Source organism: Drosophila persimilis, unplaced genomic scaffold, assembly GCF_003286085.1.
Source record: "Drosophila persimilis strain 14011-0111.01,24,50 unplaced genomic scaffold, DperRS2 tig00000766-arrow-arrow-pilon, whole genome shotgun sequence".
Taxonomy (NCBI): Eukaryota; Metazoa; Arthropoda; class Insecta; order Diptera; family Drosophilidae; genus Drosophila; species Drosophila persimilis.
In genome coordinates, this window is record NW_020825350.1 from 606367 (window position 1) to 629853 (window position 23487).

General features: G+C 49.1%; 3 protein-coding genes across 3 annotated transcripts; 2 read left to right on the top strand and 1 right to left on the bottom strand.

The window, feature by feature from the left end:
* The first annotated feature begins 64 nt into the window (after positions 1-64).
* Positions 65-776, top strand: LOC6600341. The gene is made up of 3 exons (XM_002025464.2): positions 65-163; positions 223-294; positions 354-776. The coding sequence occupies exons 1-3, from the start codon at positions 144-146 to the stop codon at positions 553-555; spliced, it is 294 nt and encodes a 97-aa protein (XP_002025500.1). The 5' UTR covers positions 65-143; the 3' UTR covers positions 556-776.
* Positions 777-2278: 1502 nt separating this feature from the next.
* LOC6600339 lies at positions 2279-8248 on the bottom strand. Its single transcript, XM_026992623.1, has 3 exons — positions 8108-8248; positions 3978-4284; positions 2279-3906 (listed from the first exon to the last, which is right to left on the bottom strand). Exons 1-3 carry the CDS (start codon positions 8246-8248, stop codon positions 2282-2284), a joined length of 2073 nt encoding a protein of 690 aa, XP_026848424.1. The 3' UTR covers positions 2279-2281.
* A 12033-nt stretch (positions 8249-20281) lies between these two features.
* LOC6600338 (insecticyanin-A) lies at positions 20282-22999 on the top strand. The gene is made up of 4 exons (XM_002025461.2): positions 20282-20584; positions 22275-22412; positions 22476-22599; positions 22663-22999. The coding sequence occupies exons 1-4, from the start codon at positions 20426-20428 to the stop codon at positions 22980-22982; spliced, it is 741 nt and encodes a 246-aa protein (XP_002025497.2). The 5' UTR covers positions 20282-20425; the 3' UTR covers positions 22983-22999.
* The last annotated feature ends 488 nt before the right edge of the window (positions 23000-23487 follow it).

The window sequence follows — 23487 nt, forward strand, 5'->3', positions numbered from 1 at the left end:
GAGTGTCACAGAGGGAGAGCAGACGAAGCAGCAGGCAGGCCCAGGCACTACAGTCGGATTTGACAAATCAGTTCCATTCGGAAATTCGTCAGAAGAATATATTTTTCCAAGTAAGAAGTCAGCAGAGTTTAGCAGATCACACAATGTCCGACCAGAATGAATTGTGAGTGGGTGGGTAAGTCTCATTCGATCCACATACTGATTGGATTCACCTTGTTTCAGACAACCTGACTATGATCCAGAATACGAGGAGCTCCTCAAGTACTTTAAGAGCAATAACCTCATTTCCGATTCGTAAGTAACTTTACCAAGCTCTCTCGGACTCTCTCAGATGCTAACTACTACCACTGCAGACCCTCCGTTACGGTCCGTCCCGGAAGGGTCAAGATCACAGCCGACGGTGTGGTGATCGTTGACCAAGGTACTAATATGCGACGTCGCAACCTCAAGGCCGTGCTCACTCTGCCCGACCTGAAGGAGCGCGCTTCTTATTCGTCTCACAAGTGGCTGTACGAACTGTCCTTGAAGCTGGCCGAGGACCCGCCCAGCCCGTAAGTAAGGGCTGGAATACGGCTGACGGTCTTGGCGACCCGCCAGAGATCAAAAGACACAAGACGGTCAAGCAGAACATGCCATCATTTCATCAAAATTAGACTGTTTCATTTGTTATATCACACACACACTTTAACAAACCCAAAATAGCAATAGTTGTATGTGTTATGTGCCGCTCAAATTTATTTCAAAAATAATACCCACGAGTCCACGGGGAAGTTTCGCCATCCACCACTGCCTTTGTTTTTTTTCCAAATAATCTAAAGTGTTTGATTATTCCTTCGGAGCTTTCCTTGCATTGCTGTTTTATTGGATTTTGGATATCCAATATCAATATTGGATATTGATTGGTATATATACTCGTATAGGTATAAACTGTGTTAGTACCGGGTATAGCTCCGACTTCTTCCGATAGTACTTCCGCCTACTGGGCCGGAGAGGACGTGGCACAAAAGAGGACTTGAAAAGTCAGGCGAAAGTGAAACGAAAACGTCATAGCCTACTCTGCTGTCTGTCAACTGTTTGAATATACCTTTGGATCGAATTGGATCTGGTTCTTACGTTTTCAACGCTGCTTTCTTTTGGCATTGAGTGTATTCTTTCCATCCCAGGTATAGCTCAATGATGCGGAGGTAGGGGAGTGTGAGGGAGATATTATTGGCATATGTCCGCCCCTTCCTTCCCCGTAGAGGCGAGAGAGAAAAAAGATGAAGAACTGAGGGATTCTAAACAATTTATTGAACACTTTTTCTCTTCTCACTCTCTTGGCGCCGCTTACAAAATTACGCAAAAAAAATCAAAGATATATATAGGGTTGCATATATATGGTTGCATATATACTCGTATATGTATGTGTATATGTATATGTGTGTTGTATGAATAATTAAATCATTATGTGTATAAATAAATAAGTGGACTACAGGGTGTACGAGTACTACAATATGTGTCTGTTGTACGAGTAAGTAGTACAACGTGTAGATTCAAATCATCGTTCGGAAATCATCGGGAATGGGCGACAGTGGGGAGCAAAATGTTCGGCTTAGACTAAGGCTTAAGGCGCTTAAAATATTTAGTGACTAATTCAAGTGTACGTGTATGTGATGTGTATGCATGTGTGTGCGTGTCTGTGTGTTTGTGTGTGAGTCTACAAAGTCTTAAGAGAGTCTTACCGGAAATACTCTAAGTAATCAAAGGTCGAATCAAATGTGAGAGAAAGCTACAACTGTGGGCTTGGACGGGGGCGTGGCATGGCATAGCACCGTCTCAAAGAAGTAGAACCTAGGCTTAAACTAAAACAAAAATAAATCGATTATCGACTGCCACCAACAGGGAAAATGCAGGGAATCGTTTGACAGCTCTCAGTGTACAGCGGTGTAAATGGAGGTGCCGATCGTGTGCAGATAGTGTGCATGTGCATGGGCAGGGATGGGTGAAGCGTGGGGGGGGGGGGGGACCCAGTAAACTTGGCTTGATTTAATGTTTATATAATTTGTATCAAAAATTAATCTAACGAAGCGTACGCTACAAATTTAAGAGCCGCAGACGCAGACGCAACTGTACCCAGGCCCGGAACTGGAACTGGAAGCACAATCGGAACTAGTACCGCAGCCAGTAGCGGAACCCATAACGGAACCAGTTTCCCAATGGCTGGCACAAGAATCGAAGCGAGTGTCCGTTCCAGCATGCGTTTCCGGAACCGTAACCGGAACTAGCAACAGTTGGGGTTAGCTCATGACAGCGCCCGCTTCTTGGAGAGAGTGCCTTGAACATCCGCCGGCGACGCCAGCTGGAGGACGGGCAGCGCGCCGGCTGCGGCGGCCGCAGCCAGTTGGGGATTCGTGAAGGCAACGGCCCGCTCCTTGGCGGTGAATGAGGAGAAGGGGCGCAGGCGGACGTACAGGATGGCAGACGTGAGACAGGAGGTGACCAGGATGCCCAGCAGCACGATCAGCGTGATGGCGAAGCCCGGCGTGGTCATGCAGATTAGTCCCTCCTCTCGCACGGGGAATACCATTGTCTGCGCAGTCGAGCCGGATCCGGAGGCGTTGGTGGCGTTGCCGCCCTGTTCGTCAATGGCAAAGGTCAGATCCCCGGAGGAAACCACCTTGATGATGCGGTTCAGACCCACCTGGGGCTCGGCCACGGCTCGGGCCCGACGCTGAACCCTGCGCTCATCGCGCCTCTTGCCAATGGCACTCGCCACGTGGTAGGCATCCACATGCAGCTGCGGGGGTGGTGGTCCATACTGGGACTCCGGGCCCACCTGTAGGTGATGGACATCCTGGAGGTTCGTCTCGGAGGAGCACTGCTCGGGGCAGTGGTAGCGGCAGATCTGAATTGTGCACTGGAAGTGCACCTCCATGGAGTCGGGGAACTTGAAGGCCTGGAAGTGGGCGTAAGACAGCACTGAGGCAGAGGCCCCGAAGTTCTTGATCTTGGTGAAGCGGGACATGAGCTTGGGCCTGGTCACACAGCCCCGTTGATCTACCAGCTGGATGGGAGCCCTCTTGCCGTCGTGGGCGACACAGTTGCGCACCAGCATGTCAAACTTGGAGTCATCGTCCTTGATGGCCAGCACCATGGTCATGGTCTGTCCTATCTTTACCAGCCCGGACACCTCGGAGGCCCAGGGGCCCTTGCCCACCTGGATCTGCATCCAGCAGCCGACGTTGTCGCCCGCAAAGTCCGCCCGCACCACGTCCAGCATGTCGACGGGGAAGGGCCGGAAAGTGACGCTCTTCTCGTACTGATCGTGCCACGTGCAGCGCAGCTTCCGGGCCTGGTCCCACACCTCCTGCACTTGCGGATCGTACTGGATTACAATGATATTCTCGAAGTAGGTGCCGGCCCCCGTCCCCGCCCCAGAAACACTCTGATCGTGTCCGTAGCCCTGGCTGTAGTTGTCCGTGTTCCCGGCGGTGCCGCACTCATGCAGCCCGATGTCAAAGCTGGCAGAGGTCCGGCCCAATCCGGACGGCAGATGCACGCAGTTCATATTGCTGTAGTGGCCCTTGGAGAACACGATCCCGTTGAAGGGCTTGTCGAACTGGACAAACACCTTCATGCCGTTCTTCTCGCACTTCACGTCCAGCGACACGATCTTGGGCATATCCTGCACGGGCGAGGCCCAGATTTCGTTGTTGCTGGAGGCACCCACACTCAGGTCGGGCACCTGCACCTGCTGCACCTGTACCTGCTGGGGCATCTGCTGTTGCTGCTGTTGCTGTTGCTGCTGCTGCTGCTGTTGGGACTGGCGCTGGGGCGGTGGGGGTGGTCCTTTGTAGAACTGGGCTCCAGGCGGCGGCGGAGGTCCAAAGGGTTGGCCAAAACTTAGGGGAATGTTCTGGTGGTTGCCTATGAAGTGGAAGGTTGAAGAAGGTCGGCTCAGATCTTCGGATGGTGCGGGTGGGGGTGCGATGACTTACTGCGCAGTGTGAGACCCAACTGGGGCGGGGACGGGGGCATGTTGTGCTGGTAGTGCACCTGCACCTTGGGCACCAGCACCGACTGTGGAGGTGGCTGCTGCTGCTGCTGCTGTTGGTGCTGCTGCTGCTGCTGAACCTGCATTTGCATCTGCTGCTGAGCCTGCTGCTGCTGCTGCTCCTGCTCCGACTCCTGGGCCATCTGGTCGAGCTCGTTCTCGTGCTCGGATAGGGCGAGGGCCAGGTCGTCGTCGGGTCCGCCAGCAATGGCCTTCACCACCTCAACGTCGTCCGCCAAGACCAGAGCAACCTGCGACCCATTTCCGGGTAAAGAGAAAGAAAGAAAGAAATCATGAATGGTCTGGTCGGCTCTCTAAATTAAGCTGCCTCCAATTGCTGCTGCAGCAACATTCAACATCCAACATCCAACTGCCGCGGAGAATGTCAAGTGGAATTGGCGCATCAGTGGCGGATGCGGCATGCAACTCAATTGCATAAGGCGGCAGCAGAAAAAAACGCCAAGAAAACGACAAGACAACAAAAAAAAGAGAAACACGAGAAAAAGCCACTGCAACAATTTCGCTTTTTTCCCGCCACTCTTTCTCTTCATCTTTCTCGCTCAGTGGCTGTGTGCCACATGCGGCATGCAATGCGAGGCGACCCAATTGTCATGGAGATCCGCCTGGCAAAGAAGGCGATGTCAAGGCTAGAACCAGACAGCCATCAGCCATCAGCCAGCGGCCAACAATCGAACCACGACCAAGATCAAGACGGAATCGCTGGATTGAGGTGAGTGATCGCAGCGGATGATACGAGTATGTATGTACATACATATGTATGTGCTCTATTATCGAGCCATTATCGATCACATATCCTCACCATTTGTAGTGGATCGATTTCTATCGTCCAACTTTCTACTCAATATTGAATTTATTCCTTTGACCCTTTCCCAACAGCATACTCCCATGTGCCTATCGTTCATCGTTAACACTAGCTTTCGATATTATCCTACACTTCTTATCTAACTTAATTGATTATCCATTGAATCCACTCTATTGCTGTATCCACCCTAACTCCATCTTCGTAACACGCAATCAATCGCTTTGTATTTCATATAACCTGTCGTATATCCTGTTTCAACTATTTATATTAATCTGTACCTTAAATTCTTAATTTGTACATGCCGAAAGGAGCTCTCTTCCTCGATTCGATCCCATCCCATGGCTTCCCTTTGCTGGTATTAGGATGTTGACTGATTCAGCCATTAAGTCAATTAGCTGGCTACGTATAGAAGGCTATAGAAGTCAGGGGGAGACAGTTGCACTGGGGCTATTGCGGACAGGTGGACGACGGTGCTGATGTCCAGTAAGGAGTACTTCAGCTGCTGCTGCTGATGGTGGCGCTGCCATCCCAAATGGTTGTCGCTGCGTCTGGCGTCTGCAACTCTGTGCCGCAGTGCCACAAACAACTTTCTCCAGGCAGCGAGAGCATCTGAGAGCATCTCATCCAGCTCCAGCCTTAGCCTCAGCCTCAGCCTGAGCCACAGCCGCAGCTCCCATCGCGAAACGCGGTGCATCGGGGATGTCGCAACGACGGAGGCATCCTGAACCAATCCTGTTTGGTAGAAAGTGATGTGGCAAGCGCGGCAGACGATTGACGAAAAAAAGGTAAATGGTAAATGGCAATTGCCAAACGAGTTACCCAAAGCCCAAAACCCAAGACAAACCGAACCGAACCGAACCAAACCGAACCGAAAGCAACAAAAATTCTATAATAAAATTTACATTTATCGTCGCGACGGGAACGGCAACGGCAACGGAAACGGGAATGGAACGTGATTTGGAGCGGCCCACAAGCAGAAGCAGAAGCAGAAGCGCCTCTTGAATACCAAACAAGACCCAAAGATTCGATTTGATTTTCGATGTTCCGGTTCCTTCTGCTTTATCCTCATACAAAACCCATTACCAATAATCCTCATAGAGTCCATCTGGGAGAGGCTCCGCCTGCTGCGTTAATTGAAATGTGTGCCAAGTGCCTCAGTGCTGGCAAGTGTCCGCCGGAGTATCAGAATATCATAGTATGGGATTATCGTGAGCGTGTTTGCATTCCCGACGTTCCGTACAGGTTCGTTTCGTTGCTGTAATCGCAAGTGGGGACAACTAATGAGGAGACGTACGGTACGAGTACGCTACATACTGGATGCTGAATGTTGGAGACGGGTATGAAGCTGAAGCTGAAGCCAAAGCTGAGGCTGAAGCTGAAGATGAAGCTGGAAATCCAAAGCCGGCTGTTGTTGCTAATCTTGACCTCGACCAATGCTAAGCTCTTGAGATGCTGTCTGGCTTTGGGGGTCTGACTGGCAGCACACCAAATCGGGAGAAAGTGAAACATTAGCAGAGAATCTGCGGGGGGGAAGGAAGGAATTTGGCAGCCACTTGAGAGCTTCATTGCGCGGGGTCAAAGGTGAACGCTATGCAGTTTGGCAGCAATTCGCAGTGCGGCCCGAACATGAAAGCGAAAAGGAAGTCCAGATGGATGTGGAGATGGGGTTGGGGTTGGGGATGGCGATGGCGATGGGCCAAAGCAAGCAAAAAGTCCATAAGGATTGGGAAATCGGCTTGCGGCCATCGCAAATTGTGTCATCGCCCCAGAATACATCCATACATCCCAGCAAACAACAACAAACAACGAAACTTTCTAACGTCACGACTGTGGTGCCAAGAGATTTTCTGATGGGTATTACCGAGGCACGGATGCATATGGAATTTTAATATGTTCCCGGGGAAACAGTCACAACAAAAGAGAAAGGAATGCTGTGGCTGTAGCTGTGGCTGTGGCTGCGGCTGCGGCTGTATCTATGGCTGTGGCTGCGTCTGTCGCCGGCGGATGTCAAACGGGGAGGGACTGGGTCGGAAAATGCTTTCAATGAATCAAAAGGATTATCAAATAAGGCGTGATTTGGTTTCTACATGCTATACGTAGCACGTACATATGTATGTAATTACGTCAGTCCAGTGTTGGTTAATCACTTAGTTCAGCTGCAATATAGCTGATTCCCCTTTCCTTTTATTTTTCTAAATTTCCTAATAACATTCCGTCCATGGTTTATTAATGCCGGAGGAAATCCTCGCCGTCTTCCAAGTTCCTTTTGGCTAAAATTACCTTATTTCCTAAGTGGCTAATAAATCACTAATACGAACTCAGTTTTTTGATTCCCGTGATAAAACTCACTTTCAAGTAGCACCATTCCCCTAAAGCATGCACCAGGAACTACTGCCAAATGTAACACACACACACACACACACACATCCATACGTGGCACACAATCACACTTTCTGGAGGGGGACCGAGTACACGCGTGCAATTGAGGCGAAAAACGAGGCCATGGCAATTACCCATCCCATCCCATCCCATTCCATTTCATTCCCAGCACTTGGCGGCTGGCTGCTCTTTCACTTGCACACACACGGACACAGACGCAGGCACAGACACTGGCACAGGAACTGGCACAGGCACTAACATGCACACGCATTTAGGCAGTCAGACAGACTGGGAGAGGGAGAAGAGATGCTTAAGCCGGCTGCTTACTGATGAAGTACTGGCTAAACGAAGAAGCAGTTGCCTTGTAGCTCCCCTCTGATTACCCAACTATTTTAAGATTTTACTGGTTTGGTAGAACTTTATCTTGCCTCGTGAACTGAAGGCAGTACTAGTAGCGGTGCTTGTACTAAATATAGGCACTTCAGCTACTAGCTTACTATTCTTGAACATTCAAGCACTTCCACAGCCTTGTCAGTGGTCAGTGGTCAGTGGTCAGTGCTGTAAAGTGTCCCTGTTACGATACATAAGATCCTAACATTATACTTTGGGCATCCTTAGCCCAAAGGAGTCATCCTTTTTGCCTTTTCAAATCCACGAAGAACACATAAATAAATAAGAAACTACGAGACCACCCCCTCCCCCCGCAAATGCTGCTGTGCAGGAAGCTGCAGAGTGGCTGCCGTCTCGTTTGGACAGTACTTAATGTGAATTATCTATTTATAAGCTGTTGGTTTTGCTGCTGCTGCTTGCTGCTGTTGTGTCTGCAGCTTAGGCTTAAATTGATTTTAATTATTTGCATCGTTTCAACTCACCTGCAGTGAAAGGAAAATGATAAGCGGCAGCCAAATCTTCTTAGCACCGATTTCTTTGCCACCTTGCCGCGGATGTTGTCTGCAGCGCTGTTGTTGGTGCCGCAGCTGCAGCTGCTGCTCTTTTGGATTAGTGTGTTGCATGCTGCTGCTGTTGGTGCTGTTGTTCGATGTGTAATTAATTTGTTGAACATTATTTGATATTTTCATAGGATTACAGAAGGTGTGTATGTGTGGGAGAAGTAGAAGAAGAAACAGTTGAAAAGGCAGTCGGTGGGGAAGAGAAATGGAGGGTAAAGCAGAACCGAAGAAAGTGCTTCAATTGTTGTTTGGTTTTCGCTTTTTTCTCTCCCATTAACATCATTATTACCATCCATGAAAGTGCTTGCTGTTAATTGCAATTTATTAGCGATTTTCCAGTTAGCTGAATGATGATTGATTGTCTCTGTCTGCTCTCCACTCCCTTCCAACTCTCCTCAGCTCCCCACCCACGGGAGACAAGTGAAAACAAAAACTCAAAAAGAGAGAAAGAGAGAAAGAGAGAGAGAGAGAGAGGGAAAAAGATGCGACGACAGTTGAAGAAAGAATCTGCCTAATGACCGCCACTGGCACAGCCACTGCCACCGCCAGCCCAAAACTGGTGGAGAGAGGTGAAGTGATGTGTGTGGCTTCGACTTGGTGTTGGGGTTGGGGTTGGGGTTGGGGTTGCGGCAAGGTGAGAAGTGTTAATAGGTTTCCCCATAAGTGAAGTGGGTCATCCGTGGCCCAGACAAATATACGTATGCGTATGAATGCATAGTTGGCCAATTAAAAGTCCGCAGACGATTCGAAATCTGTTAAGAATGGCTGAGGAGACGGAGAGAGTGATGTGAGATGCGGAGGAGGATGATTGGCAGTGACCTTGAACATGTCCTCGTCCTCTACCCGAATTAAATGTTTAATGTTCTCGTTGAAATCTGTTCGACTGCTAGTGGAGGAACCCTTCAATTTTGAAGTTGGTCGATAAAGTGAGGATACTCATAGATACATAGTTCAAGAAGAGTGGGAATGAACTTTCTGTTTGAGACAGAAACTAAACTTATAAAGAGGTCTCCATCCACAGGGGTGGTACAGGGAAGGTACAGGGAAGGTACAGGGAAGGTACAGGGGAGGTTCCTTTAAACTGTGATATCTTTTATCACTTCAGTATAAATTTCAGAGTGTGTGTTTTGCTCCTTCTGCTTCGCCTTTTGCTTGATTCCACTTCCGGGTGCGCTGCTCGCAAGGACCTTCTGCACTCACCTTCCACGCCGTTGGCCCGATTTCGCTGTTCCAATTCGAACTCGAGTTCCACTTCCAAATTCCAAATTCCCGATGCAATGCCAACGAACAGGATGCGTCTACTTCTGCGTTCTGAGGCAACTTTCAAAAACTGTTGCACTTACTGCTGGTAGCAGTAGCCGTTACTGTTCCTATTGCTGCTTCTTTGACTGCCTCTGATGCTGATGCTGATGCCGATGTTGATGTCGATGTCGATGGTGTTGCTGATGATGGGTTGACAGGGGCACGAGTCACGTGGCGGGCGGGGCACGAGGCGCAGTGACTGCGGTTAATTGCAAGATGCACGCGGTCAATTAACTCTCAGCAGCCGTCTAAGTGGAGCACTTAATCTCTGTGGTGGACACACTCGCGTAGTTCCACCGATTCAACAGACAAAAAAATAGTAATAAAAAAAAATGAAAAGTACTGGCAACAAAATGCTCAAAAAAAGGACACAGAATCGCGTGTGGTCACTTGTTGATCGTTTGATAACCGCTTTTGATAAACGGTTATTGCCCGTGTGTTGCTTTCTTTGCTTGTCGATCGGTTTTTGTGTGTTGGTTGCATTCGCATTCGCATTCGCTTTTGTTTTGTTTGTTTGGGTGCTCGGTTATCGGTTTTTGGCTTTTGGTTTTTGGTTTTTGCTTGTTCTGGGACTCGGATGTGGATTCGGTCTCGATTACGGTAGGATCGCACACTTGGAGGGGGCCTGAGCTTCGTCTGAAAACGCGTCTGGTCCGCGCCGTGGGTTAGCGCCGAATGCTGCATACACCTGCTTTCTCGTAGCGGAACACTTCGCATGCGCAGCAGCAGCGGCTCGGCTCTGCCGCTGCGGCGGTGGCAGCGAAATTTCTTCTTTACATTGAGACCGATCCGATACGATACGATGCGATCCGATCCCCAGCCGAAGCTCTCGGCAAGGCAGTCTCTCAGTGTGGCAGTCGGCCAAGTCCAAGTCCAACTCCAGCTCCAGCTCCAGCTCCAGCTCCAAGTACGACTTGTTCGAGTACAGCTTGCTGGTTGCTGCCACGGCCGCTGCCTCTGTGACTGCCTCTTCTTGTGGCATGCGTCGTTCGTTGGTTGGCTGGTCGGTCGGTCTGTCGGTCCGACGGTCTGTTGGTCGGTTTCCCCAGTTGTCTGTTTGCCCACGGGTGCGGGTACGGGTACGGGTACGGGTACGGGTACGGGTACAGGTATACTGGACTGCTTCGGCTTCGGCTTCAACTTCAACTTTCAGTTGCAATGGGTTACAGAAGCAGACGATCGCTAGCAGCCAGACGACGACAATTGCATGGGGACAAGTCCTCTAACTGTTTGCACTTTCTATTCCCCTGCCCCTGCCCCTGCCCCTGCCTCGTTCCCCTGCCTCTCCTCATGTCTCCACGTGCCACATGCCTCATGCCCCCGTCCCCTGCAGCCACTGCCCAGTGTCCACGGCCCATGCTCCAATTGTTGCTGATTTGTGGCAAGCAATCAAGCTGTGGTAAGACATGGGCGTGGGCGCCCTTTGATAGCCACACGCTCTTCGTGGCGGGGGGGTGGGGCTCAAAGGAAACTGTGGGAGGGGGAGGGGGAGGGGTTGTCTAGTACAGGTGGTACAGAGAGCAAGGGAAAGGGGCCAGGGAGAGAGGATGGCGTCGCTGTAATGTTTCATCAACTGTTCCACTTTTCCATAAAATATTTTTGCAAAGTACCGCATTTGGCATGGCCTACAACAACAACAGCAACAACAGCAACAACTGCAGCAGAAACAGCGCCAAGAGCGGCGGCTGCAACAACAACGACGGACGGTCGGCTGCTGCGCTTGCTCTCGTTGAAATAATAGGATGAGCAACATCGGCAGTTGCAACTGCAACAGCCCCAACAACAGCGACAACGCTAGCGACAGCAATTGATAACCTGCTAACCCGCCACGCACAGTAGGTCGCATTTGATGCGAAATGGGATCGACAGTGGGGTGGATACCCCAGAAAACTGTTTCCCAGGACAACGCCCAGGACCAGTACCCAGGACAATGCTTCAAATGGACTGAGATGCGATACAGACAATGTACTGATGATGATGGGCCTCTCTATACCCGGTACTCATAGAATAAAGTGATGTGTTCTATATGTACATATATATGTATTTCCTAGATCAGCAGATCACTATCGTAATCGATATAGCCCTCATATAGCTATATCTCACAGACTATGTTAGCTAGTCTTCCACCCCATCAACTCCCAAAAACTTCTGCCGATTCGAAACAAAACCATTAACTCTCGCAGTACGCGCTCTCTTTCTCTCTCTCCCAGTGTTTCTTGGCAGTAAAAAGTTGTATTTCATGTCCGGCATTTAGTCGATGAGAGAGCAGTAAACGAATATGCTCTCTGTTCAACATCAACAATAGCATCCGTCGTTTCCTTACCACCTATGTCGATAAAGTATTGAAACCATTTGCAATAGATATCAACTTCTCCGAAAAGGAAGGCATGATTTATAATACGGGTGATACGGTACGGGTGTAAATATCGAAGTTTCGTTGGAGAGGTATTCAATTATTTTGGCTCTTCAATATATCAGTAATCTTTTGAAATTTGAAAATGTCTCTATCCAAATCACTTGCCCCGGTCCGTTTCATTTTTGGGTATAGCGACTGCTCCAGTTTTCTCTCCTTTTTGGCCCACTGTGCGGTGGAAGCGTACGAGCGGCAGGTAGAGTCAGGCTGGCGGCTGGCGGCTGGCGGCAGGCGGCAGGCATTTCATCGCCATTTCAATTCCACTTTGCAGTTTTGAGTTTTTAGGGGCGCCGTGTGTCGATTCCTGTTTGCTAAATATGACCAAAAAGACTCGTTTCGAAATTGGAGTAATTTCGTCGCGGCGACTCGCTTTGGATCGCTTTGGATCGCCTGGGTTCGATCTGATCCGATGCTGATGCTATTCGATGCAATTCGATTTGGCTGGCGTGCTCCGGTTCGGCCAGAAAGTGGACGCTGGGGCTGGCGGCCTGGCGGCCTGGCGTCTATCCTCCTCCATCCCCGTCTATCGGGGCACACATTAAGTAACACGCGCCAGCCAGTCTACCCCAAGCCTGCGACCGTCTGCTCCGACTTGGTCAATTATTGGCTAGCTTTGCATGAGATCCGATTGGTTAGCATTGGGTATGTTTTGGGTCTGTTTTGGGTGCCATTGGAAAAGGCCAGTGCCAGTGCCAGTGCCAGTGCCAGTGCCAGTGCCAGTGCCAGTGGGGAAGGGCAGCCTCTTGTGTGTCGCACGACGCACGCATCTTAAACGAACCCGAGAGATGTCTTATTAAAAGTATCTTGTTACTTTCACCGCCGACTTGAATTGCGCTTCAATTTCTCATACGTACACACACTCAGAGGCAGAGACAGTGATAGGGAGAGAGGAGAGAGGAGACGAAGGAGAGTGCTGCGGAAAGTACTGACCAAATGTGGTGCTGGTGCTGGTGCTGGTGCTGGCTGTGTGGTGCAGTGCTAGCCAGCCAGCCAGCCAGCCAGCCAGCCAGCCAGCCAAAGGTCTCGAAAAAAAGCGTCGCCAAGTTGGGTGAAAACATCAGCGAATTCCTGCAACTGCTATTGGGGATGGGGATGTGGATAGTGATGGTGATGGCGATGGGGCTGGGTCATTCGATGGATAGCTATAGCTTCTTCTGGTGCGGGGTTACACACCATTCCAGAGTCCCCAGCTCCCGGCCAGGTTCCCAAACCCAAACCCAAACCCAAAGCAAATCCTCTTTGCCACGCCAGTTTCTAGCCAACTATTTGGGTCGCTCTCACAATTTATTGGTTTAGTTTTCATTGCATTGACACTTCATCATCGCCGCTTGCATGCGTTTGTCATCTGTCGTTTCTGGTTGCTGGTTGCCGGTTGCCGGTTGCCGGTGTGCTGTTGTTGCAGTTGTTTTTGTTGGGGCTTATTGTTGGAATAACCTTTCGGCAGCCATCAGCTGCATCTGTCTCTGTCTCTATCCAACGTGAGAGGGGTTACAAGGTGGCAATGGCAGTGGCACCGCCAGCGGCTGAATCTCGACCAAAGTGAAAATGCCGCCAACAAAAACATGGGCGAAGATAGACGGTGACCGAAGCTTTGACTACCCTTACCCCAATATACGAGTTGGGTGGAATATAATACATATGTATATGCTACATTGTGCTAGGATTCGAAAAGCAGCTTCTGTGATGCCTTTTCAGTGCGGGAAAGCACTAATGGTTTCAGTTAACATCTGTATACATGGATCTACAATGTTTTCGGTTGAATAGGGTAAAAAGTGTTGAGTGTCGATCGTCGGCTGTCGGCTGTCGACTGTCGACTGTCGGCTGTCGGCTGTCGAAACCTGATAGCACCTGTATCTGCATCTGCATGGAAGAGTATAGCTACTGCTGCAACAACAGCCGCAGTGGCACCACCTCCGACAACCAGCAAACAGTAGCAGTGGCACCCATTAGGCTATGAGAAGACGCTTTTCGCTGTGGGTGTGGCGGCGGCGGCGGCGGAGTCTGGGGAGGGGACCCTCCGGCTGGCAGCGAGGGGCAGCTGCAGGCAGTGCAGAAAAAGAATTGGGTTAAAGCTGTGCGGCAAGTGCTGTTGCAAGTGCTATTGTTGTTGCCGCTGTGAATAGTCGCTCGTTGCAGCAACTTCAACTGCAACTGCAACTCATCGAAGCGACTTAGAAAGCGTCTCCTTAGAATCCCATCAGCAATCGAAACACAGACGAACGGACAGATCGAAGTCTGGGAGAGCCACTTGTCTGCCTATCAATTTCACTTTCTCACCACAGCGGATAAAAGCGAGAGAGAAAAAACCAAAATCAAAATGAAATGAAATGAAATGAAATGAAAGAAAATAAAACAACATTGAAAGTCAATTAGCTGCTGTCCAAAAAGATTCTTCACCCGAACCAGTCCGGCTCAATGGAGCCTCCAATGGAGCGGCCTCCACCTTACAATTTGGCAATCTAAGCCAGCACGCATGTGTGTCTGTTTCTGTATCTGTATCTGTATCTGTATCTGTAGCCGAGCATCTAAGTATCTGCTCAGCCCGAGGCCATCTCTGCTCTGACCAGGCCTCGGCCTGGCCTGGGAAGCCTGCGCCAGGTCCATTACCAGTACTCGCAGCAAATGGAATTTCAGGTGCGGACACCCATCCAGCCAACGTTGAGTGGACGGATTGGACCGATTGGACGGATCGACCGATCGACGGAAGGTTGGATGGGCTGACGCTGATACGGGTTGGTTATGAAAGCTCCGCGATAATACTGCCGATATACATTCTCGCAACGAAAGTTTTTATTTTGGAAATGGTTTTGGGGCCAGCATTGGTTACATTGTCGAGCAATGAACTGAACTGAGTTGAAGAACTTTCATATCGAATGGTATTTGTGGCAGAGCGGAGAAACACGATTATAGAGCGTGTGAATATGTAGGTCGGAAGATCCTTTGACAGCTCAAAGGGATATTTACATGCATACGAATCTTGTTCTTAACACTCTTTTTTAGTGCAAGCTGCTAGTTCATATCAGATTATATGATATATGATCATTCATATGGGAATCTACATACATTCATCCCAAACTAGCGGAAGGGAAGATATAAATATACCTATCATAGGTGTATAATCATGTATAATCATCAATAGATGATTTGAAGGATCATCCCCAAATTTCCTAACATCCATTATGTTCAAATTTATTTCTTAGAGACCTAAAAATGTTAGCGCATAACAATCGTACAGCTATAATCAGCACAAATCACTGTCCACTTGCGGCATTTTTCAGATTTCCTTTCCCTAAACTGTGTTTTGACCCAGCCGGCGGCATACCATACCTGTCTGACAATCGAGCCATTTCGTTTTCCCATGGCCCAAGGAATCCTCTTTTCAATACTCCACTCTATGCGGACAGAATGACCAATGCGTTGACAAACGGAGGGTAAGAGCCAGGTCGAGCCGAGGCGTAGGCCGTGGCCAAGACAAACACACCCACTTTCCAAATGAAAACAAAATCGCGGACCACCAAATAGCAGCACGAAGCAGCCCCCAAAGTGAAGTCTTCTCCATCTCCATCTGTGCCTCCGCCACTGCCTCTGCCTTCAACTCTATCTGCGTCTCCAGGTCTCGGACTGGGCCTGAAATATCGATGCTGAATGTGCCGCGCATGCGCAAACAAACGAAACGAACGAAACCCACTTGATGGCTGGCCAATGGCTTGTCTAGATGATGGATGTTGGAGCTGGTGGCCAGAGGAAGGGCACGCACGGGCCCTCAGTCTCCATCTCCGTCTGTGTTGGTGCATAATTGAAAAGGCTTGCCCCCAGATGGGTGCTCACAGCTTGAGTGGACCCCAGCTTCACTTTGGCTCTGAATTGAATTGTTAATACTAAATACTTGGTCATAGACACATACTTCAGGTGGAGTAATCCACTTCAGAATGCCCGAGAGATTTTGTGGATCAAGCCGAGAAAAGGGAAAGGTCGGTAAGCCGATTGGCTCAGAAGTCCCCGAGTTTAGTCTCAGATGATAACCATATGCTGTTGAGCAGCTGGGCTTGTATTAACTTAAGGAAGTACAGCATCCTCAAGGGTAGGTTTGGATTGATGAGAATTTGAGATGAGAGATGAATTGATAAGATTTAAATATTCTGTCACCGAAGTTTGGCCATTCCCAGATATCCGTCTAGACCAGCCTCTCCGCTTCTAACACAGCTCCCAGACCATTTAAATGCACGATGGTCTAAATGGCGCCACATTTAGGAGGAAACCAAAGCTTTTCCTATGTGAGCTCCGAATTTGTTGCATTTTATTCCAGTAAAAAAAAGAAAACAACTTGATTAGTGATCAGTACTTTGCTGTTTTCTTTTAAGACGATTTATACGCGCGGTAGTAAGGAACAGTGTTGAACAGAACACATAAACATGATACCTGATCAGCGATGCATGATCACTGATACGTTGTCCTGGTGAACGCGGCCAATTGGCAGATAGGTCTGGTGTCTAAACGCATACTCTATATACGATACGAGTTGCACTTCCTTGAATCAAGAAGCTGTTCTCATCTCTTAACAGCTGTTGGGAGTGTGGGAGGCAGTGTTCGGAAACCGCTGTAGAGGTATTGCATCATTGCGTGAAATTGAATGCCTGTGGTCCACTCAAGTCCTCAATCCTTAACTAACGGCACCAATCCATCCCAGCATGTCTCCTAAGATGGTTCCCTGCATAAAACAGACATCGTCAGCACACTGGAATGCCATTAAGAAGGCCTCCGGCGAATTTTGATTGCGATTTCTTGCCCAGTTTTGAATCTCTTCTGTTTCTATTGTCGTTGTTGGCAGCCAAATGGCAGTCGAACAGCCATCCGTTGCAAATAGAAAACTAATCTCCAATCAGGCGGATGGATCCCATGGATTGCTCACCGCGGGGAAGTAGGGGGGGGGTCAAGTCAATCAGTGGGACTCTGCTTGCGGGTGGGCCGCACTGGCCAAGACAGAGAGGCAGAGCGGCAGAGCGACAGAGAGGCAGAAGAGAAGAAAGTGTCAAGACCAATTTGAATTATTCGCTGGTGAAATTTAAATCATTTTCAAATTTAATTACCGACAAATAAACGTTTGACATTCCGGGGAGTTAGACATTCCGTCTGCCTGCCACCTGCTCGGCTGCCCCACCTGCCTGGGCGTGGCATGGTGGAGCATGAAGCATGAAGCATTCCCCCGTTGCCGCTGCCGCTGCCGCTGCCGCTGTACGCACAACCACCACTCCATCATGGGGTTGTTTGTCTGTGATCTTCATTAGCCTCTGCCCGGCTCCTGTTGTGGCCATTGCGGTCGGGTGGCCTGACCAAATCTCCAACTCTGTTCATTGAGAAATCGGTGCGCAGGCCAGCAGCTCGCCACAGTGGTGTGCAGAGAGCGAGGAAGGAGTCGAACGGTATTGGGGCTTGCCGATGGTACTGGAAGCCACCGTGCGACCACTGTGCAGAGCAGCGCTGCGCGGCGTGCGGGCGTGCGGGCGATAAAGTTGCCTTGGTTTATATGGGTTAACGGGTCCCCGCAATGGCGCTGCCACCGACCTACTTGCACCTAAACATCCTCCTGGCTCCCTCCATGCCAATCGGCAACAACCCTTGGCTTGGCCCATCCCATTCATTCATCCGCGCTCTCACACAAACATCGTCTGAAACAGTTACAGTTACAGTATCTGAGAGCAGCAAAAGGAGGTGCTGAGAGAGCTGAAACTGGAGACACATTTCTTTCGCTTGCCTTTTGCGCTCGCTTCGTGTCGTTTTTCTTCTGGATATACCCTTGCGGATGAGGGTATTCTGATTCTGACGCGATTTTTGCCACGCTGTGAAGGAAGCATCCCCGCCGATTGGATACAGACATGCATACATGCACACATTCATACGAGTATATGCATGCAAATACACGTACACTGTACGTGTCCCTCAGCTGGCGGGGAATTGTTCGATCGATAAACAAATCTTTGCGCGAAGAACACTTTTGGGGCTTCATTTTCATAACGCAGCCAAAAGGGGTTGACAGCTGCCATACGGTTACATGCAGAAATATCTGAGTTGTTTTTGAAGACATTTCAGCCAGGTGATGAACATTGGATTGACTTATCCCAAACAGATTAAAATCTGACATTTTGTTGGAGGTAACCAAAGCTGGTATTTAATTATACCTTAGCCAAATGATATCTACATATGTATATCGAATGACTTTCTTTGGAAACTCAATTGCACTGATCAATCTTGAAGGGTATTTAGAGCTCCGACCCAGAAGCAAGCCTTTTTTGTGGTTTTTGTTTCTTCGAATAAAAAGCCGCTTTTCATTTTAGTCCGTCTGGTCTGGGGCTGGAGCTGCAGCTGGAGTTGAAGATGAAGTTGGACGCAGAAGCCGGAACTGGCGGCCATGGCCATGGCCTAAACGCATCGCAACGCAATGCGACGAAAGTTGCGCCGTTTTTGGGCTGGCCAAACGAAACCAGACAGCAGAAGCTACACCCATACATATGTATGTATGTACATACATATGTACTGCTGCTGCTGCTGCTGCAGCAGACGCAAGCGGAAGAAGCGCTGCTGAGGATGTCCAGACCCGTCCCGTCCCGTGGCTACCTGTCCACTGGATGGTAACGTGAAAATGCAGCGCAACAAGTTTCGCAATAAAGAGAAAGTGTCCAGATCTGGTGTTCTGGGGATCGTAAAGAATAAATTTGCGGGCTATTCAAATGTTTCCTGTTTCTTTCGCACATACACACAACTGCATGCAGCAGGACTGCCCCTTGCACCACACGACACCACACCCCACCCCTCGCCCACTTCAGCCAAATTTCATGAGCATCTTTCGCTCTCTTCGGCGAGAAAGTTGCCTTCGTTTGGGCCGGGACGAGTACGAGTACTAGTAGTACGAGTAAGAGACCCGACACCGAGGAGACAGAGTACGAGGCGGCAGCAGCCGGGAAGTGCAGCCAGATTGGAAGACGCAGCGGATCGGCCACGCGACAAGTGAAAACAAGATGCCGAACTCGAGTGCAATTGCCATCCAAAAATAATTCCCCAGCGGCCTGGAGCAGAGTCCGGGCCCAAGATGAGTGCACAGTGAAACGCAATCGTGGCAATAACAGCCACAGTGGTACATGCAGACATCAAAATTTGAATTTGTGTTTACATATTTGCACAGTGGAAGTGGAGAACACTCACACACACACACAAAGCCACATAGCCACATAGCAGAAGCTGAGAGAGAGAAAGAGAGAGTGAGTGCACAGTGGGACACACAGCAGAAGTGGGCAGTGTCCGAGTGCCAGTGCATGCGTGTGTGTGCGATCACGGAAGGCATTGACTGGACTTGGTCGTGAGCGGACGTTGCTGATGCTGCCTGCTCGTACTCTATTGATAAGAGCGGCAATCACTGCGCACAGCTTACTCACACCCCCGCCCACATCTATGTTTGTTAGAGAGTGACAGCGAGAGCGAGAGCGAGAGAGAGAGAAGGAGAAAGAAAGACCTCCGTCCGATGATTACATTCCAATAGTAAAGCGAGCAGCAACACCAACAGCACAGAAAATCCCCACGAAAGAGATGCCCCAATACAAGCCGCCAAGTGTGAGGGAGCAGCGGGAACAGGAATATGTACATATGTACATATGTACTTGCAGGAGACACTTGCCAGCTATAATTCATTTACTCTAATTTTGTGTGACTCAAGCTAATCGATCTATTATTTTCCCCCACATCTCCACATCGGCAACAGCTCGTTGCTTAACCATATTAAGTCGTAAAATAACTGAGACTAACACAACTCTACTGTTTAATGATAATATACATACATATTCACATATCAATTCCTCATATTTTCTCGCCGTGGACTCAATAGGGACCCGGCTAGACATCTTCCTTTTTATGAAAATAGGTTGTATCTTTTTAATATCCACTCTCTTAAGATCCGGAGGATTTGGACAAACTTCTCTCTGGTTAGGTTGAATCCAATGCCCTCATCAGACTTATTAGTATTTCCGTCAGGCATCTCCTCTTCATCTCCAACTCTGTGTTTTTTACTGCTCTGGAAATGAATCTTTCCGTAGCCTTGCAGTAAGACCAATAAATGTTTTCTATTTGTTTTCCATTGACACTTGTGCTATGCACAAACAAGATTAATGCCAAAGCGAATAATATGAATAAACAATAAAATCAGCTTACAATGAGTAGACGCTATGAAGTGTAATGTTTAGCTCGGAAACGGCCAAGTGCTCAGCCCTGATGCGTCCGATAATGCAGCAACAGCCGCAACAGAGAGCAGCCTTTCCACAGAACTCTGTGGTAATATGGGGGCTCCTCTTATCCGCAAAAACATCCGAATCCGTTCCGTTCCGTTCCGCTGCTGTGACTGGAGGCTGTGGCTGTGTCGCCGATTCCCTGGATGGCGCAGTGCCAGCGACAACACAACGGCAGCGACATCGCGCGTCCCATCCCAGCGGAATATCAAAGCGAGGAGCTCTCTCTGTCCTGGATCCCAGCATCGTCTCATCATGGTTTTCCTGCGCAAGGCTGCGCTGCTCCTTCTGGTGCCGCTGCTGCTCTTGGAGTTGGTCCACCTGTGCGGCGGCACTGGCACCCCCTGGCTGAAGTACAACAGTTACACGGACCAGGGCCGCAGGCGGTCGGATCAGCGCGAACGCTGTCCTCATGTGAGTGCCAGAGGGGGAGGAGAAGTGGGAGTGGGAGTGGGACGGGAGGGGAGGGGAGGGGCAATACCCTAGAATTTCAATTTGGGTTGACGGACAGACGGGTCCCATCCCTGGTCACGCGCCTCTCCTAACTGGATCACTTTCTTTGGCAGCGTTTTGATTTCATTCTAAGCACAGCAGTCGCGCCACAGCAAAGCATCTCGAACGGCTCATCAATATGCCCAGCCATACCGCGGCACACTCAGACTCGCATGAGACTGTACAGGGCTAGAGATGACACCATCCGCGTGGTGCGGGGTGCGGGGTGCACCATAATCAAATCAATAAATCACCACATCAAACCACATCTATAACCATTCTTCCCAGTCATGAGCACGAAATATACATATGTACATATGTACAAACATATATCCTATCCTATTCATATTCACCTTTCCTTTAGTCACGCGCAGCTTCAATAAGCTTCCACTTCCCATTCACGAGCGATCACGAGCACCTACCATGTCTGATCACCTTCCCATCCATTCATGAGCATGGACCATCTCTAGCGCCACCGCCGAAAAGAATGAGTGGGACATAGAGAAACACAAGAAATGGGCTCACACTGATGCCAAAATCAATCACACTTTCTAAGTGGCTCAGACGTCGTCGTCGTCGTCGTCGTCGTCGTCGTCGTCGTCGTCGTCGTCGTCGTCGTCTCTTGTCGCTTGTCTGTCTTTGTACCCGTACCCGCTCCTGCTCCCGATCCCGCTTCCTCTCCCTGTCCCTCTCTGCTGGCGGCGGCGACAATTGCACTTTGTTGCAGGTGCACAAGTGCAGGCAGAAAGCCACAAGAAAACAATCAACAAAGAATAGACAAAAGACACGCACCTATGGTAGGCAGCGGCAGGTGCAGGTTGGGGCACGGGGGTACTGCATCAATCAGAGTCTGGCCGACTACGGCTACGGCTCCGGGTCCGACTCCGACTCTGACTCCTCAATGGACTGTCAGTAGTCAATCACAGTGACAGCGCTAACTGCTTTCGTCTGCTGCCCGCCGACCGCCGCCTGCCGCCGCTCCTTCGCAGCCAGTACTTCTTCGCTGCTCTTCTCTCTCGTCGTTAGTTCTACCCTTGAAGAAGGTATTTCCAATTTTCTCTGATTTTGGATTTCCGTACTTTTGTACAATGTACATATGTTTGCATGGGTAGGATCTTTTAGAAGAGGAATAATCAGTGAATAAATTATTGATTATAATCAATAGAGGGAATCGATTATTCATGATTATTAATCATATGTACTATATGTTGAGAATTCAGCACTCATTCTTCCATATAGCTTCCTGGCGATAGTCCTGGAAAAAGTTGAAGTTTATGTTTTCATATGGTTTAATACATCGAGAAAAAAATAGGCAAAATATCAGTCCGCTAAAATTGAATGACCAATGACCAACCAATATTTGGTAGAAAGGCCACTTCGAATGAAACCAGATGACTTTATCATATGGCTGACACAGGAACGGTGCATTTTAAAGGGTATCAAGTGGTCGTTCTCGACGCGTCGCGTTCCCACATTTCTTTCTTCTTGCTGTTGTCTTTGCCACCAACTTTCTATGCGGAGAGCAGAGAGTACGAGCACATACATGCATACATTTTTACTATGACCATCCCGATGTCACTCTCACTCTCTCTGTTTCTCTCTTTTCCTTTAGGTACGGGCCATACGGAACTTCGATCTGGCTAAAATGATGGGCTGCTGGCACGTGGTCCAGTACTACGCATCCACGGAGGAGCTGCCGGAGTACGCCTGCATGCGCAGTCACTTCAGCTTCTCCGGGGAGGATCAGCATGTGGGTACACTGAAACCTTCGACAGCATCCAAAAATTTTTGAAATTACTTCATTCTCTGCCAGATTACGATGAACTTCAGTTACATTTTCGCGGAGGATCCGCTGCGGGAGAAGATGCAGGGCAACATTACGTGGATGATACCAGAGTTCCAGTATCCCGGTCACTGGATGCATACCGAGGATATATGTGAGTGGGAAACAGAGTACAGAGTACAGCTTTGAGATATTGAAATTTATCCACTCCGCACAGATGAGGGCGTCTACAACACCTATGTGCTGGACACGGACTATCAGAGCTGGGGCCTGGTCATGCACTGTGCCGAGAAAAAGAAGCACACCAGGTACCTGTCCGCCCTGCTCCTGTCGCGGGAGCCGACACTGGGAGAGAATGTGGTCAACTTTCTGCGTGAGAAGCTGCCGCGCTACCACATAGACCTGTCCTTCATGTTCGACATTAATCAGACGGCGTGCGAGAACCTCATGGAGTCCAGCAGCGATGATCCGTTGGCCTACATTGTGAATGGGCGCAAAAATGAGAAGGAAATGTTTAAAATAATCACTAAGCAATAAATCAGAATACATTTAAATTTGCGCGCTTCTTTCGGGCGCCCTCTGACGCCTGTTGCATTGAATCACAGCAAAATGAAGCCCTGTATTTGCCAATCACAGTGCTACACAAAAGATGAAGTAGCAGGAGAGGTAAGTTCGGCAGTAAAATTGGGTGACTATTTAAGCTCTATTTTGACGTCAAAATTGCGTTTTGTATATTTGATCAATTTCATCAATCTATTAAATTGCCATTCATATCCATGCCACTCATTCGTTTTCAAATAATTTCTTTTTGACGCGCACATCTCGTACCCAGTCGATAGTATCGATGGCCGAACCGGTAATGGCTTTCTTTACAGCTCTCTTTGAATCGGGTCCTGAATCGGTAGCAATAATGAGACTCATTCCAGACACACTTGCGTTTATTACCGTTGGCAACTTCAAATTTGTATGGATATTATAGGATATGATATAAGTAAGGAAATGTTTTTCCTCGCAGGCTATAATGAATGCAGAAACAAGTCAG

Coding starts and splice junctions, on each gene's coding strand:
- LOC6600341 (XM_002025464.2), top strand. CDS start 144: ATGTCCGACCAGAATGAATT. Junction 164..222: donor ATGTCCGACCAGAATGAATT/GTGAGTGGGTGG, acceptor ACCTTGTTTCAG/ACAACCTGACTATGATCCAG. Junction 295..353: donor AATAACCTCATTTCCGATTC/GTAAGTAACTTT, acceptor CTACCACTGCAG/ACCCTCCGTTACGGTCCGTC.
- LOC6600339 (XM_026992623.1), bottom strand. CDS start 8,248: ATGCAACACACTAATCCAAAAGAGCAGCAGCTGCAGCTGCGGCACCAA. Junction 4,285..8,107: donor TCATTTTCCTTTCACTGCAG/GTGAGTTGAAAC, acceptor AATGGGTCGCAG/GTTGCTCTGGTCTTGGCGGA. Junction 3,907..3,977: donor GTTGGGTCTCACACTGCGCA/GTAAGTCATCGC, acceptor TCCACTTCATAG/GCAACCACCAGAACATTCCC.
- LOC6600338 (XM_002025461.2), top strand. CDS start 20,426: ATGGTTTTCCTGCGCAAGGCTGCGCTGCTCCTTCTGGTGCCGCTGCTG. Junction 20,585..22,274: donor AGCGCGAACGCTGTCCTCAT/GTGAGTGCCAGA, acceptor CTTTTCCTTTAG/GTACGGGCCATACGGAACTT. Junction 22,413..22,475: donor TCTCCGGGGAGGATCAGCAT/GTGGGTACACTG, acceptor ATTCTCTGCCAG/ATTACGATGAACTTCAGTTA.